The 16,535-nt window shown below is 46.2% G+C and overlaps 1 protein-coding gene across 6 annotated transcripts; it reads left to right on the forward strand.

Annotated features, from left to right (window-relative positions):
- The first annotated feature begins 22 nt into the window (after positions 1 to 22).
- Positions 23 to 15,590, forward strand: ZNF133 (zinc finger protein 133). Of its 6 annotated transcripts, XM_043883670.1 has the most exons (6): positions 86 to 393; positions 885 to 1,174; positions 1,301 to 1,483; positions 9,028 to 9,154; positions 9,554 to 9,649; positions 13,707 to 15,590. In XM_043883670.1, the coding sequence occupies exons 4-6, from the start codon at positions 9,034 to 9,036 to the stop codon at positions 15,392 to 15,394; spliced, it is 1,905 nt and encodes a 634-aa protein (XP_043739605.1). In that variant the 5' UTR covers positions 86 to 393; positions 885 to 1,174; positions 1,301 to 1,483; positions 9,028 to 9,033; the 3' UTR covers positions 15,395 to 15,590. The 6 variants fall into 6 exon arrangements, with proteins under 6 accessions (XP_043739604.1, XP_043739606.1, XP_043739608.1 ...); XM_043883669.1 differs by lacking the exon at positions 885 to 1,174 and having other exon boundaries at positions 23 to 166; XM_043883671.1 differs by having other exon boundaries at positions 35 to 166; positions 885 to 1,483.
- Positions 15,591 to 16,535: the final 945 nt, after the last annotated feature.

Raw genomic sequence — 16,535 nt, forward strand, 5'->3', positions numbered from 1 at the left:
CGAGGATTCTGGGTAGTGTAGTCCTGGTGCTGGGCCGAGGACTCTGGGTAGTGTAGTCCTGGCGTCCTGGCCCAGCTGGTGGCTGTAGTGACCCCTTGTTCCTCGCTGGTGAGTGTGGCGCCCGTGGGGCTCTAAGCCGCAGCCGTTCCCTTCCCTGCGCGGAAAGGTAGGTCCTGAAAGTCTGGGCTGTTGGCTGGGCCTGAGGCTGGGAACTGTACGGGTGCCGGGGAGAGGAGGCGGCGGCGGGACGCGCTGTCGCGGTTCAGGCCGTGCCCTCCCGGATGTCATATTTGGGATGTGAGCGCGCATCTCCGATGGACGTGGGCGAAGCTCAGCCGCGATGCCCAGTGGTGGCGGATGCCGGAATCCAGCCACGTCCCGAGGCTCCTGTGGGTGAGGACACGTTAGGCCTTGGCCGAAAGAGCGATGATGATGGGGGGGGGGGGGGGTCGCTCTTAGCCCCAAGTCCCTGGGGGCCAGAGGGTTGAGTAAGTTGACATGGGGCCCTGATGTTTCCCAGGTGCTGGGATGAGGGCCAGCCCGCCGCCAGGAGTTTTGGTGGGTGGTTTGCCGTGGGCAGCATGTGCCCGGGATGGGCTGGGGGTGGAACGGGACACTTTGGCAGCGATCTTGGGTGTGTTTTTGGCCGATCGCCCCTGGATTCAGGCCTTGGAGGAAGAGGTTGTCTGAGGTCCACTGGGCAAGTTTCTCAAAGGTTCTGGAAACCTGCATTGACCACAGCAGTCACGGATGTGCATGGCTCGGGTGTGGCCCGACTTTGGGATTTTGAGTTACATTTTAAAGTTCTATTAGGGAGAGATTTTAAACAGAAATAAATAGAACTCTACAGACCCACCATCCAGACTTAACCCTTGTCACTTCAGGAGCAGTCTTGATTGATCTCAAAATGACACAGTGAGAAGCCTTACAACCCACAGAGGTTCACTGTCCCTGCCCTACTTGAAGAGCCTAGCCTCCGCTGCCAGCTTTCATCCAGACTCTGTGACTTTGTAACCGTGTCACCTTAGATAAGAGACTGACTTCACTGTGCTTCAGTTTTCTCATCTGTAAAATGAAGATAATAAATCGTACTCCATTGGATTGTGAGGCTAGAATGAAATAAGACAGTTCTGTGCCTGGAACCGTCTCTGATGTGTACAGTCCTAAGTGCCCAGTGAGTATGAACTTTGCTTAGGAAGGTCAGAGGCGAGAGTGGGTCAGCTCAGGCCTGGTGTCGGCAGTGTTATAGGGGCAGGCTGTGTTCTCAGCGAGCTGCCCGCAGCCTTTTCTTCTGTGACAGGTCCATTCCTGATGCCTTTAAGGAAGACGAAAGCCTCCCCTGCCAGGGCGTGAGTTTCCAGTGACTCTCCCGAACCTTTCTGCTCTTGTGCTGCCCAGAGAGGAAGCCTGGTGGGTGAGGGGAGGGCTCCTGACAGCCCGGACTCACGTGGGGACTGCTCGCCTTCAGTGTGCTGAACCACAGGTGGGTTTTCTTCACTCAGCCTTGACATCTTGTGCCCAGCACACCCCGCCTGGGGATCAGAGCCCCCCTGGTTTTCCCAGGGGACACGGTCTGTGGTAGGGGTGGCTGCTGTCACAGGGACTCTTGTTCAGACCCTGTGTCCTTCTTTTTTTTTTCCATTTATTTTTATTAGTTGGAGGCTAATTACTTTACAATATTGTAGTGGTTTTTGTCATACATTGACATGAATCAGCCATGGATTTACATGTATTCCCCATCCCGATCCCCCCTCCCACCTCTCTCTCCACCCGATCCCTCTGGGTCTTCCCAGTGCACCAGGCCCGAGCACTTGTCTCATGCATCCAACCTGGGCTGGTGATCTGTTTCACCATAGATAATATACATGTTTCGATGCTGTTCTCTTGAAACGTCCCACCCTCGCTTTCTCCCACAGAGTCCAAAAGTCTGTTCTGTACATCTGTGTCTCTTTTTCTGTTTTGCATTTGGGTTATCATTACCATCTTTCTAAATCCCATATATATGTGTTAGTATACTGTAATGGTCTTTATCTTTCTGGCTTACTTCACTCTGTGTAATGGGCTCCAGTTTCATCCATCTCATTCCCTGTGTCCTTCTTGACCACCTCTCCATCCCTGTGGTTTGTTCAGGCCTGTGCACTCTCAGGCTTGTCTGTTGTGAAGGCCTCGGCCTTCTGTTCTGGTTCCAAACGGCAAGGCCCTCACTGCCTCTGTCCCCGTCCCGTCATCCCACTGCAGTTACCTCAGCAGGCAGCTCTAACACTAGAGCTTCCTGTAAAATAACCACAGTGTAGTGATGACACTACACTCAAGAGAGTTAATAGTTGTTTCAGTCAGAGCAGCTCTGTTCAGAGACAGGAGAGGAGAGGTGTGTGGCCGGGGAGGAATTCCAGGGGACAGTGTCCCTGTCTCTGGTCCTCCCCCCATTTCTGACCTTGCAGACCTCAGTGAACACCCGCAGCTGGGCCTCTTTGTTCTTTCCAGGCTCACCTGCCCTGTTCTCTCAGCAGCACCTGCGCTGTGCCCTGGACCACTGTCCTTCTGGTCTCCACTCCTGCTCCGCCCTCACTCTTGTCTCTTATCCACCTTCTTGTCCCTCTCCCCACCTGCCTCTTGAATTGGGCACCTGAGGTCCACATACTGAACTTGCCACTCAGGCTGCTTGAAGGAGACCTTCCTAATTGTTTGCTTCTGTCCCAACTCCAAAGTCAGGATGCTTGGGTTCAAATTTCAGTTTCTCCATGTCTAGCTGTGTGGCCCTGAGCTTGTTACTTCACCTCTCTGAGCCTTCTTTTCCTCATCTGCCAGATGGGAATCATCAGAATGGTGTCCCCCTCCTGGGGTGTTGGAGGAGATAACCAACATAACTGCATTGCTAAATGCAGTTACAGTGCCTGGCACATAAAGGCTAAGTAATTGTTAGAATTACTTTTAATGCCTCCAACTTCTCCAAGTCTCCTCCTCAGTCTCTTCCCCAACTCCCCAGACCCTGTAAAGTCAGACCCTGCTTTACAGCTTCATTGAAGCACATTCCGTTGTCTGCTTGTGTTTCCCCGAGCATCTCTTTCAGTGTCAACTCCAGTGATGAGCGGGGATGCTCTCCCGCTGCAGAGCACCCTGCACATCCCTGGCAGTGTTCCCTGCCTCCCTGTTGATGAAAGGACCCTGGGGCTTAGGACTCCAGGGCTTAGGCTGTGTCATAACTGCCCGACCATCCCACTGGACCAGGAGGTGGTTCTTAGAAGGTGGGTTGCCTCATTTGCTTCCCTTGAGCCAATTGATTCAGTTCCTGGCACCAGGTTAGACTAAGCGGGTGATGCACAGTGAAGACACCGGCAGTGTCTGCTAGGCCCTACACCCTCTCCACGTGGTATCCGGCCTCTGCTTCTGCTTGGTCCCTCTAGCAAGGGAGCTGACGTTCTTAACCTGGTGCCTTGGGCCCCCCGAGAGCATACAGACTTAAGCCTGTGACTGGCACCGCATCACTTGTCCCACATTTGTGGGTGAAAGCAGGGATGAGGTCAGCCTGAAGGAGCTCCCAGTGTTTGAAGAAATAATTTGAGCAGCAAAATAGTGATAATATTCTAATATAACCCCTAGGATAAGCTATGAATCCACACTGAAATAAATAAGAAGGGACAACTCTTGGACTTCCCTGGTGATACAATGCATAAGAATCTGTCTGCCAGTGAAGGGGTCATGGGTTCAATCCCTGGTCTGGGAATATTCCACATGCCATGGAGCAACTGAGCCTGTGCTCCACGACCACTGAAGCCACTGCAGTGAGAAGCCCATACACTGCAACAAAGAGTTGTCCCTGCTTGCCACAACTGGAGAAAGCCTGCATGCAGCAATGAAGACCCAGCACAGCCAAAAATAAATTAAGTAATTTAAAAAAAAAGAGAAGGGACAACTCTTGCTTACAGAATTCCAGCTAATGAATTTCAAAGGAAAGAAGGAGATAGAACATTGCCATTTGGTCAACACCACAGTAATAATGATTGCAGACAGGTCCCACAAGATTATGCTAAAATTATTTGGTAAAAGGTTGAAGAGGAACAGGATATTTATATAATCTCAAAGTATCTCTCCCAAGATGTGTATTAAATATAAAGGCAAAATGAGTGAATTTATAATGAAGAAACCCAGCAGACACTGCCTTAACCAAGTGATCAAGATCAAGGTTAACATCATCAGTAGTGAAACATACCAATATCATGAACTCCTATCAAGGGGTGTGAAAAGGACATGTGACTTCTGAGACAGTCTAGCCAAAAGTAAACTAGGGTCATTCTAATCATTTTTTTCTTAAATCTGATAAATCACAATTTAGGGCTGTTCTTCAAAAATGTCGTTCATGAAAAGAAGGAACTGTCACAGATTGGAGGAGATTAAAGATATATGACAGCTAAATGCAGTGTGAGAACCTCAGTTGAATCCTGGACCAGAAGAAGGAGGACATTCGTAGAAAAACGTGTTGAAATGTGGTTATGAGCTGTAGTTTAGATAATAGTAATAATTATCAATGTTAATCTGGTTTTGATCATTGTAGTATAGTTTTCTCAGATGTATCACCTCATGGGAAATAGATGGGGAGACAGTAGAAACAGTGTCAGACCTCATTTTTGGGGGCTCCAGAATCACTGCACATGGTGACTGCAGCCATGAAATTAAAAGACGCTTACTCCTTGGAAGGAAAGTTATGACCAACCTAGATAGCATATTAAAAAGCAGAGACATTACTTTGCCAACAGAGGTCCGTCTGGTCAAGGCTATGGTTTTTCCAGTGGTCATGTATGGATGTGAGAGTTGGACTATAAAGAAAGCTGAGTGCCGAAGAATTGATGCTTTTGAACTGTGGTGTTGGAGAAGACTCTTGAGAGTGCCTTGGGCTGCAAGGAGATCCAACCAGTCCATCCTGAAGGAGATCAGTCCTGGGTGTTCATTGGAAGGACTGATGCTGAAGCTGAAACTCCAGTACTTTGGCCACCTCATGTGAAGAGTTGACTCATTGGAAAAGACCGTGATGCTGGGAGGGATTGGGGGCAGGAGGAGAAGGGGACAACAGAGGATGAGATGGCCGGATGGCATCACCGACTCGATGGGCATAAGTTTGAGTAAACTTCGGGAGCTGGTGATGGACAGGGAGGCCTGGCGTGCTGCGATTCATGGGGTCGCAAAGAGTCGGACACGACTGAGCGACTGAACTGAACTGAATGTTAGAGAAAACTGGATTAAGGTTACATGGGAATTGATACTTTTTGCAACTTCTTAAATCTAAAATTCAAAATGAAAAGTTCTATGGATTCATCAGTCTTACAGTGAATTGGATGTTGGATGAGTTCTGTTAAAGAATACTTTAGCATGTATCAATGCAATCATGTTTTTTCTCCTTGGTCCAGTTCATTAATACAGTATATTAGAGTAATGAATTTCCTCATATTCAACCAGTCTTACATTTCTGGGCACTTTGTCTTGGTGAAATTGTTTTTTTTTTTTTAAATATTTGTTTATTTATTTGGCCCCTCTGGGTCTTAGTTGTGGCATGTGGGGTCTAGTTCTCTGTCCAGGGATTGAACCCAGGCCCCCTGCATTGGGAGTGTGAAGTCATAGCCATCTGACCACCAGGGAAGTCCTCGAAATATTTTCTTACTGCTTTGAATGATATTCTTTTTGCGATGCATTTAAAGTGACACAATATATATAACATAAGACTTACCATCTTAACTGTTTTAAGTATATAGTTCAGTGTCGTTAAGTACATTCATATTGTGCAACCATTCACTCTCCATTTCCAGAACTTTTCAGAATGAAACTCTATCCCCATTAAACAATAACTCAATTTCCCCTTCCTCCTAGCTCCTGTCAACCATCATTCTACTTTGTCTATATGGATTACTCTAGGTACCTCATATAAGTGGAATTATATATTTGTCCTTTTGTGTCTGGTTTGTTTCACTTAGCATAGTGTCTTTAATGTTCATCCATGTTGTAGCTTGTGGCAGAATGTCTTTTCTAAGGCTTAATAATATTCCATCATATATATATATACACACACACACACACCCCACTCTTTGTTTATCCATTTGTCTATTAACAGACACTTGGATCACGTCTACATTTTGGCTATTGTGAATAATGCTGCTCACACGAGTGTACAAATCCTATTCAAGTCCCTGCTTCCAGTTCTTTTTGGGAAATACCCAGAAGTGGAATTGGTAGATCATATGATAATGTGTAGTTTTAAATTTCTGAGGACCTGCTGTGCTGTTTTCCATAGTTCTTGCACCACTGTACATTCCCACCTGCAGTGCACATGGGTTGAATGATGATTTTGAAGTCTCATGGAAGTCTGGTATATTTTTTGTCTTGAGTCACTTAGGAGTTTTCTTGTTATTCTTCAGAGCCTGATAGTTTTTCCAGTAGATAGGTACCTTGAAGTTGTTGGCTGTGTGTCAGCTTCTCCCTGGTACTTTGTAGGCCCTTCATACTTTGATTCAGGTCATCTTTTTTCCCCAATTTTTACTGTAGTACAGTTGATTTACAGTGTTGTGTTAATTTCAGGTATACAGAAAAGTAATTCAGTTATACATATACATATGTTCATTCTTTTTCAGATTCTTTTCTCATATAGGTTATTACAGAGTATTGAGTAGGGTTCGCTGTCCTATATAGTAGGGTCTAGTTGGTTATCTGTCTATATACTTTATATATTATAGTGTGTGTATGTTAATCCCAAACTCCTAATTTATTCCTCTCCCCACCACACACACACATTTCCCTTTTGGTAACCATACGTTTTGTTTTTTAAGTGTGTGAGTCTATTTCTGTTTTATAAATAAATTCATTTATATCATTTTAAAAACTTAGATTCCATGTATGAGTGATATATTTGTCTTTGTTTGACTTACTTTACTTCGTATGATAATCTCTAGGTCCATCCATGTTGCTGAAAATGACATTATTTCATTCTTTTTATGGCTAAGTAACAGTCCATTGTACAAAGATGTACTACATTTAAAAAAATTTATTTATTCATAGCCGTGCTGGGTCTTCATTGCTGCTTGGGCTTTTCTCTGGTTGCAGCAGGTGGGGGCTGCTGTCTGGTGCACCACTAGAAGCTAGGGGCTTCTTGTTGAGGTGGCTTCTCTTGTTGCAGAGCACGGGCTCTAGAGCACAGGTTCAGTAGTTGTGACACATGGGTTTAGTTGTTCCAAAACATGTGGGATCTTCCCAGATCAGGAATCAAACTCGTGTCTCCTGTATTCACAGGATTCTTTACCACTGGAACTCGTGTCTGCTGTATTCACAGGTGGATTCTTTACCACTGAGCCGCCAGGGAAGGCCTGTACCACATCTTCTTTATCCATTTCTCTGTTGATGGACATTTAGGTTGCTTCTATGTCTTGGCTATAGTAAATAGTGCTACAGTGAACACTGGGTGCATGTATCTTTTCGAATTGTGATTTTCTCTGGATATGTGCCCAGGAGTGGGACTGCTGGATCATATGGTAGTTCTATTTTTAGTTTTTTAAAGGACCTCCATACTGTTCTCTAGAAGGTCTGTTACCAATTTTACATTCCCACCAGCAGTGTGAGAGGGGTCCCTTTTCTCTGCATCCTCTCCCGTATTTATTGTTTGTGGACTTTTTGAGGATGGCTATTCTGACTGGTGCAAGTTGTACTTTTGATTTGCATTTCTCTAACAGTTAGCAATGTTGAGCCTCTCTTCATGTGTCTCTTGGCCATCTGTATGTCTTCTTTGGAGTGTATGGCTGAAACTTGAAGACATTACGCTGAATGAAATAAGCCAGACACAAAAGGACAGACACCGTATGATTTCACATATTTGTGATACCTAGAATAGCCAAATGTATGGAGACAGAAAGTAAAATGATGGTTGGTTGCCAGGGTTTGTGAGAAAGGGAATTATGGTTAATGGTCACAGAGTTTCAACATGAGATGATGAACCATTTCTGGAGATGGATAGTGGTGATGGTTGTACCACATTAAGTGCGAGCATGCTTAATGTACTGAAATGTACACGTCAAATGGTAAAAATAGTAAAATGCATATGTATATTTTATAATCATTTAAAACCCACAAGCTGCTCCTACACTCAACCTGTTCTGCATTTCTATCACTTAGTGCCTTTTATTCCTCCCAAGTGGTCCTACGTCCCAGGATTCAGGCTTCCTCTCCTCCTTGGCTCAGGTGTCCTCTTCTCTGCTCCCTATACACCTCATCGGGAACACCTGGCACATTTCTCTTCCCTAGACTCCTGTGCTTCCTTCAAGACCAAGTTCCTGGGCCTCTTGTGAAACCTCTGCGGATATGGATGTCTGTTCCAGGGTGCTTTCCACTTTGAAACAGTGTTGCCATAAAGGCAGTAAAGTTGGGCAGGGATGTCCACCCTGAGCACCACAGTGTGGGACAGGACATTTAGTGGACTGTTAGCCACAGTTGAAAAAGCGGAAATGCTAGTTGATGGCTGGGATGGGCTCCAAATCAGGGCAGTAGGGTTCCAGTTCGTGCTTTTCACCATTCCCTGCTGGTCAGCGCCTCTCAGGCAAGGAGGGGCTGTGGAATTGAGGGAGGGACTGAGTTGTGTTTGGTCTTTGCCATAACTGAATTGTGTGAACCTCAGTCATTTGGATGCTTCAACACTAATACCATGATTCAGACTATTCTTTTAAATTCTTAAAACTCAAAAGTCTGTTGCTTTACTGTTGTTTAATTTTTATGTTGTTCGCACTTTCCCTCAGCATAGAGTTAAAATTCCTAAAAGTTACAGGCTCCTATTTTTGCATGTATTCTCCAAATCAACCCACCCAGGACCTTGAACGTGTTAAGTGCTACTGCCCAGATGGTGACAGGGCTTTAAAGATCTTGGAATACAGAGCACCAGGGTCAAAGGCAGGATCTAGATCTCTCCCCTGCCTCCCCCGGGCAGCCTCCCCCTTGCCCCTTACCCTGAGACATGGGCCGGTCTGGCTCCCGGGTGAGCAGGGCTGTTTTGTGTTCTAGGCACACATGGCATTCAGAGATGTGGCTGTGGATTTCACCCAGGATGAGTGGGTGCTGCTGAGCCCTGCTCAGAGGTCCCTGTACCGGGAGGTGATGCTGGAGAACTACAGCAACCTGGTCTCACTGGGTAAGCCTGCATCTCTCAGGACCCGGGTCCTGGCTGCTGGCAACTTGGAGCAGCCCTCTTGCTTTCTGGCCTTACTTTTGGGCTGGACTCAAAAGCAGAGACACTCTATAAATGTGTACAGATGTGTATATATGTGTGTGATACCCTGCATTTCTAGCCTTTTCCCGCAGGCTCTCTGGTAAGCATGGCATCTGTTCCTAGTCAGTATCTTCTTGTAAACGAGGGAGGTGTTCTCTCACAGCATGAAGTCGGGTCAGTGAACTCCCATCCTGGCTTCCCTTCCCTGGCGGGGAGCTCACCACTCTCAGATCTTCCCCACCACCTTTAGAAATTGCCCCCTGGTGTGGCTCTGAGTGTAGGATAACCTGCGACCATCTTGTTGTCTTTTCCTCTGAGCAGGCATTCCGTTTTCTAAACCAAAACTCATCACCCAGCTGGAGCAAGGGAAGGAGACCTGGAAAGAAGAGAGACAATGCTCGCCGGTCAGCTGCGTGGGTGAGTGGGGACACTGGGTGGTTCAGAGGCTGGGGGCGGGGACGTCTTTCTGCTGGCCCCCTGGCTGCTCACCATGTGCACTGCCCTCGTGGCCTCCTTCCAGACCTGCAGCCGCACTCAAGCTTCCTGGTGTCTCGTCTGCTTCCTACACTGGGTTTGCCGTCTCTGCCTCACTTAGTTCTCTCCCACATACATAGTCTGGTGGCTCTTGTTACTATATTTTTAAAAGATGAAGCAAGAACATGGAAGTAAAACTAAGGGAGTTGAAGAAAAAAGGCAGGCCCCGTGGAAGGAAGGCAGTCTGTAAACAGCCGATTAGGAAATTGAATTCTAAAAATATTGTCAGAATGGATTTCATCCAGGAGGGTGAGATTTTCTAAATGGTTATGCAATTACATATATAATCCCTCATTCTGCCGCTTAGCCCTCAAAGCCTAAACTGGTTACTATTTGGCCATTTAAGAAGTTTGCTGACTCCTGCTCAGAGGGATCACAGTACACAGCCTTCACTTCTCCTTTCCTACTTATTCTGGATGACACCTTACGTAAAATGTCAGGGCAGTACAGTCACATGCTTGCAGTTACAGCCTTTCCCCAGTGTGCTTTAGTCTATAGTTGTCATTTGTACTGCACCTCAGACTCCCTAAACTCCATAATACTATGTTAAAATTCTTGTTTTAAACACACACATGTATTTTTAATCAAAATAAAATACATTCTTTTATTTTTAATTATCCAGATAATTTACCATTATCTGTGCTTTGCCTTGTTTTTCTGAGGATGTGTGTTTCTACCTGATAGTGTTTCTGTGATCTTGCATTTCTTGTGGGGGGGGGGAGGTGGGCAGGCAGTGTGTTCATTTACATTTTGTTTTTCTGAACGTGTCTTTATTTCACCTTTATTCTTGAAGGATATTTTCCCTGGATGTAGAATTTTAGATTGGCTTTTTTTTCACCACTTTAAAGATACTGTTCCCCTGTTCAGGCCTCCCATTGTCTCTGATAAGAAATCAGCTATCATTTCCATAGTTATTGCTTTTTTTGTTACTTTTTAAACCTCTGGCTACTTTCAGAGTTTTCTGTATGTTTGGTGTGCAGCTGTTTGACTGTGATGTCACTGAGGAAGTGAGCTGCTTTTCTTTGCGTTTTTCCTGTCATAGCGTGTGCTCAGATTTTTGAATCTATAAATTTATGGCTAGAGCCAAATTGGGGAGATTTTTGGATATTATTCTTTCATGATTCTTTTGTTCCCTTCTCTTTCCTTCTTTTTGGAATGATAGTTACATGTGTATTAGTCCTTTTTACATTGTCCCACTGTTTACTGAGCCTGTCTATTTTTTTTTATAACTTTCCATTTTTGTGATGATGCTTCCTAATTGTTCATTAATGAAGAGCAGATTTTCTTTTACCTTCTTTAACAGAAAACCAGATACTTAGAAGATACATTTTTAAGTGAAAAATTGCAAAACAGTGTTTATTACATAGTTGAGTTTGTGTGAAAGACTATCAACATGTGTAGGTGAAAATCTGCATTATTATTGACCATGATCAGTGGTTAGCTTGGTGAATATAGAATTGGAAAGAGTGGGGTTTCTGGGAAGGTTTTTGACTTGGCATTCTTTTTATTTTTATTTTATTTTTTTGTGCTTGACCTTCTTTTATTTTTTTTCCATTTATTTTTATTAGTTGGAGGCTAATTACTTTACAATATTGTAGTGGTTTTTGCCATACATTGACATGAATCAGCCATGGATTCGGCATTGTTTTTAAATGATAGAGGTATAGATAACTGTAGGGAATTGTGTGTTTTTTAGCTTTTAAAATACTGTTGACAATTTAATAATAGAGAGGAGTATATGTTTTCTTTTTCTGTAAGAGATTTTCTATTTCTCAGTTTTATCAAATTTGAAAACTTAATTTTGTCTTAGAATCAAGGGAAATAGCATATATAATAGAAATCATTTATATTTTTCAAGTTGTTTATATCCTTGTTTTTTGTCTGCTAAGAGTCATAGCAGATTACTTAGATTACTCGCCAATGTCATTGTAATTTATATCAAATCCTCCATTTATTTCTAAGTTTTTGCTATATATTTCACTTCAGTGTACTGTTAGGCATGTAAAGGTTCGTAACAGTTTTATCTCATTCATTAGTGAAGTTTTTAACGTTAAAATTCTTTTGTTCCACATTATATTCCTTCAACTTTCCTTTTTTTTTCTAAAAAAACCTTTTATTTTTTATTTTATATTGAAGTATAACTGATTAACAATGTTGTGATAGTTTCAGGTGGACAGTGAAGGGACCAGCTACACATATACATGTATCCATTCTCCCCCAAACTCTCCTTCTATCCAGGCTGTTACATGAGCAGTGTTCACATAACATGAGCAGTGTTCCCTGTGCTGTAGAGTAGGTCCCTGTCAGTTATCCATTTTAAATATAGTGGTGTGTACATATCGATCCTATTATTTCTTATTAGTCTTAGCACCTGCTTTGTTGTGGCTCTTTGTTTTTTAGAGAGTTTTGGTATGGTATTTAATGTGATTTGGGGTGTCATGTAGCTGCTGTTGCATTTTCTGCCAACCCAACTGTTATCTTTGAATAGGGACTTTGGCCCTTTCACATTTACTGGAACAGCTGATGGATTTCATGGGACTTACTTAGGGGCAGACTGTAGGGCAGGTACAGAGGCACTTAGAGAAGAGCTCAGGGTAGAAGAAGAAGCATCTCTCTTAGCTCAAGCTGCTGAAACACAGCACCAGAGTTCATGGCAGAAGCAAAAGATTTTACTGTGTTTCTGGAGGCTTGCAGTTCTTGGCTGGCGGAGGTGTTGGCAGTTTACACAGGAGGCCTCCCTCCTGGACTTTGAATGGCCACATCCTTACTCTGTCCTCACCCAGCCTTTCTGAGGCTGCACATCCTGGCTTTCCTCCTACAAGGAGGTCACCAGACATATTGATTAGAGCCTTATGACCTCTTTTAACCTTAGTTACCTCTTTAAAGGCCCTGTCTCCAAATATAGTAGCATTCTATACTGATGGAATAATTCTAGAATGTAGATGTATACACAGTTGGTTTTCAAAAGTTCAGTTCACCAATGAAGGCAAGTGTTCAGGCAGATGCAGTGAGGTTTGGACCTAGTTCCTCAGACTATGTGATCCTGCATTCCCATCAGCTGAGTAGAACCAGCGGTGCTGAAGCAAGGTGTTCAGTGTTGACATCTCCTCACAAGAGGTACTATAAGAAGAAAACTTTTATATTGATTGCTGGTGCCATTTTTATTTAGGTTAATTATGGAAATTAACAAGATTCAAACTGATCTGGGACACCAGTCATTGGGGGGCCTAGACTGTGTGTGTGTTGTCCACTGCTGAAAGCCTCCTGAAAGTGAAAGTGAAAGAAAGTGTTAGTCACTCAGTCGTGTCCAACTCTTTTGTGACCCCATGGACTATAGCCTGCCAGGTTTCTCTGTCCATGGAAATTCTCCAGACAAGAATGCTAGAGTGGGTTGCCATGTCTTCCTCCAGGGGCTCTTCCCGACTCAGGGGTCAAACCTGTGTATCCTGCATTGGCAGGCAGATTCTTCACTGTCTGAGCCACCAGGGAAGCCCTGCCTTATGGGAATTCTGGTTCAGAGTAGTCCTCTAATAAGTATTTGTCAGTGAGTCGGAACCCTCCAGGTTCAGGTGTCTCACATGTGGTATCTTTAGCCACTCTGCTGTGCTGCTTCCTACACCTCCTACACCAGGGTCTTCCAGGCTCAGGGACAGCTCTCTTCTTCCACCCCATCCTGCCAGAGAGACAGGGAAAGACAAAGACATTTCCATGTGGGTCCTGTGGTTAGAGCTCTCTTGGTCACAGACAATCCCTTTAGACCCTGTTTGTATCACTGGGTGGTTGTGCATTAGGAGGTCCTCTGCAGGAAGTCTTGCTGGGTGGCCCTGAAGATGTAAACATTTTGAAGAACAGGGAATGGAGTCTTAACCATCAGACGAGGCACAGCCGCTTTGGCGGCTCCACGTCTCAGTTCTGACTCAGACTCTTCTCTCTGCCACAGAACCGAAGCCAGAACTCCACCTCTGTCCTTTCTGCCCTCCGGATCTCTGCAGTCAGAAATTCCACATGCAGCAGGTGCTGTGTAGTCCCCCACCCTGGCTCTTCACGTGCCTGTATGCCGAAGATCCCGTCCAGGCAGGAGACCTGTGCCTGGAGGACCAGCAGCAGCAGGCCGCTGGTGGTAGTGCCTGGATCGAGGAAGTGGAAGGGCAGGAGAGAGAAGGTGCCCCGCCTTTGTTTGGAAAGACAGAGAAAAGTAGTATAGGAGCATTCCCCAGGCCACCCCAGAGGCAGCCAGCCATCTCCGGGGGTGGGGTCCCAGGTATGGAGATAGAGGCCGGCCCGGCACAGATGGGGACCCCTGAGGAAACAGACACGCTGTTGAAGAGGATCGAAGTCCTGGGGTTTGGAACTGTCAACTGTGGAGAGTGTGGACTGGGCTTCAGCAAGATGACGAACCTGCTCAGTCACCAGAGAATCCACTCTGGGGAGAAGCCCTACGTGTGCGGGGTGTGTGGGAAGGGGTTCAGTCTAAAGAAGAGCCTGGCCAGACACCAGAAGGCGCACTCAGGGGAGAAGCCTCTCGTGTGCGGGGAGTGTGGGCGGGGCTTTAACCGGAAGTCGACGCTCATCATACACGAGAGGACACACTCGGGCGAGAAGCCGTACATGTGCGGTGAATGTGGGCGAGGCTTCAGCCAGAAGTCGAACCTCATCATCCACCAGAGGACACACTCTGGGGAGAAGCCCTACGTGTGCCAGGAGTGCGGGAAAGGCTTCAGCCAGAAGTCAGCCGTCGTCAGGCACCGGAGGACACACCTGGAGGAGAAGACCATCGTGTGTGGCGACTGCGGGCTGGGCTTCAGCGACAGGTCGAACCTCATCTCGCACCAGAGGACACACTCAGGGGAGAAGCCGTATGCCTGCAAGGAGTGTGGGCGCTGCTTCCGGCAGAGGTCCACGCTCGTCAACCACCAGAGGACGCACTCGAAGGAGAAGCCTTACGTGTGTGGAGTGTGCGGACACAGATTCAGCCAGAATTCAACCCTCATCTCGCACAGGCGCACACACACCGGGGAGAAGCCTTACGTGTGTGGGGTGTGTGGGCGGGGCTTCAGTCTCAAGTCCCACCTCAACAGGCACCAGAACACGCACTCCGGGCACAAGCCCATCGTGTGCAAGGACTGCGGGCGCATCTTCAGCCAGCAGTCCAACCTCATCCGACACCAGAGGACGCACTCGGGGGAGAAGCCCCTGGTGTGTGCGGAGTGCGGGCGAGGCTTCAGCCAGAAGTCGAACCTCGTGGCACACCAGAGGACGCATTCCGGGGAGAAGCCATACGTGTGCAGAGAGTGTGGGCGGGGCTTCCGCCACCAGTCGGGCCTCATCCGGCACCGCCGCACACACACAAGGGAGCAGCCCTACAACTGCCGGCGGTGCGGGCGGGGCTTCGGCAACAAGTCCGCGCTGCTCATGCACAAGTGGTCACACTTGGAAGAGAACTCCTGTCTGTGCACAGAGTGCGGCCAAGGCTTTCCCCACAAGTCACACCTCATCCTCCACCAGATGACACACCAGGGGAGGACGCCGCACGTGTGTAGTGCGTGCGGGCAAGGCTTCAGCCAGAAGTGCCACCTCAGCAGACACAGGAGGAATGTGTGCCCACCACAGACCACCATTTCAGTCTGACCCCGAGGCCCCGCCAGAGCATCCTCCCGACCCCCTCACCCGCTCCAAGAGCGCAGACTAAATCAAAACATATTACACTCTTCTTGAAACACATTCCCTAAGCGGTCAAAAAGACATTTGAACTCAGTTTACTTCCTCTACCCCAGTCGTCATGTTTGGGGCCTTTTGTTCTAATAAAACTCTGCTTCTTTACAAATTTGTGGCCTCAACTGTGTCTCTCCTTCACCCACCTATAAAAGTAGGAAATCAGGGGTGGTACAGAAATCTCGAGCTTCTGAGGCCATGGTTCCACAGTAATTCAGTCCTTTGGACGACATAAGAACTGAGTGAGTCTGTGATTCTTGGACAGTCTGGTCCTTTGTAGAGGGAGAGGATCCCGGAACTGTGTTCAGGGGATTCGGGCGAGGGAGGGGGTCTTCCAGGAAACAGGACCTCCCATAAGCCACTCACTCTCACCTGCAGCCCCCTCCCCACTCTCCCCCAGCTCCTGTGGCAGCCCCCTACTGGCTTGCCTTCTCCTTGCTCTCAGACGTCTCCACTTCTGCCTTTGGTGAATCAAATCAGCGGCTAGGACCACTGCTACTACTTAGAGTTAGGGTAAACACACCACGAATAATTGTGTGTCAGCTGGTTAACCTAGAAGAAACAAACATCTAAACACTTAATCATGTATAAGTAGGAAATCTGAACAGATCAACATGAATAAGGAGATTGAGTTAGTAATCAAAAACCTTCCAAAAATGCCCCAAATCAGATGGCCTTATCAGCAACTTCTAGCATTTAGAGGATTAACACCCATTCTCAAAATCTTACCAAAAAAGACTCTTCCTAAATCATTCTGTGAGGCCAGTATTACCTTATTAGCCAAACCTGACAAAGACAACACAAGGAAACTACAGACCCCTAACCCTTATGGATATAGAGGGAGAAACCCTTGACACGGGATTAGCAACCAAATCCAGCAGCATATGAAAAGGATTTTCACACTGTGACTGAGTGGTTTCCTGGCTCAACATAGGAAAAAAAAAAATCAATACATCATGTTAATAGAATAAAGGGGGGGAAAAAAGCAAACACATTCCATTTATATGAAATATCCAGGATAAATCGAAGCAAAGAGACAGAAGGCACGATAGTGGCT

Source organism: Cervus elaphus, chromosome 23 (assembly GCF_910594005.1).
Source record: "Cervus elaphus chromosome 23, mCerEla1.1, whole genome shotgun sequence".
In the NCBI taxonomy this organism is placed as follows: Eukaryota; Metazoa; Chordata; class Mammalia; order Artiodactyla; family Cervidae; genus Cervus; species Cervus elaphus.

Coding starts and splice junctions, on each gene's coding strand:
- ZNF133 (XM_043883669.1), top strand. CDS start 9,034: ATGGCATTCAGAGATGTGGCTGTGGATTTCACCCAGGATGAGTGGGTG. Junction 9,155..9,553: donor CAGCAACCTGGTCTCACTGG/GTAAGCCTGCAT, acceptor TCCTCTGAGCAG/GCATTCCGTTTTCTAAACCA. Junction 9,650..13,706: donor CTCGCCGGTCAGCTGCGTGG/GTGAGTGGGGAC, acceptor TCTCTGCCACAG/AACCGAAGCCAGAACTCCAC.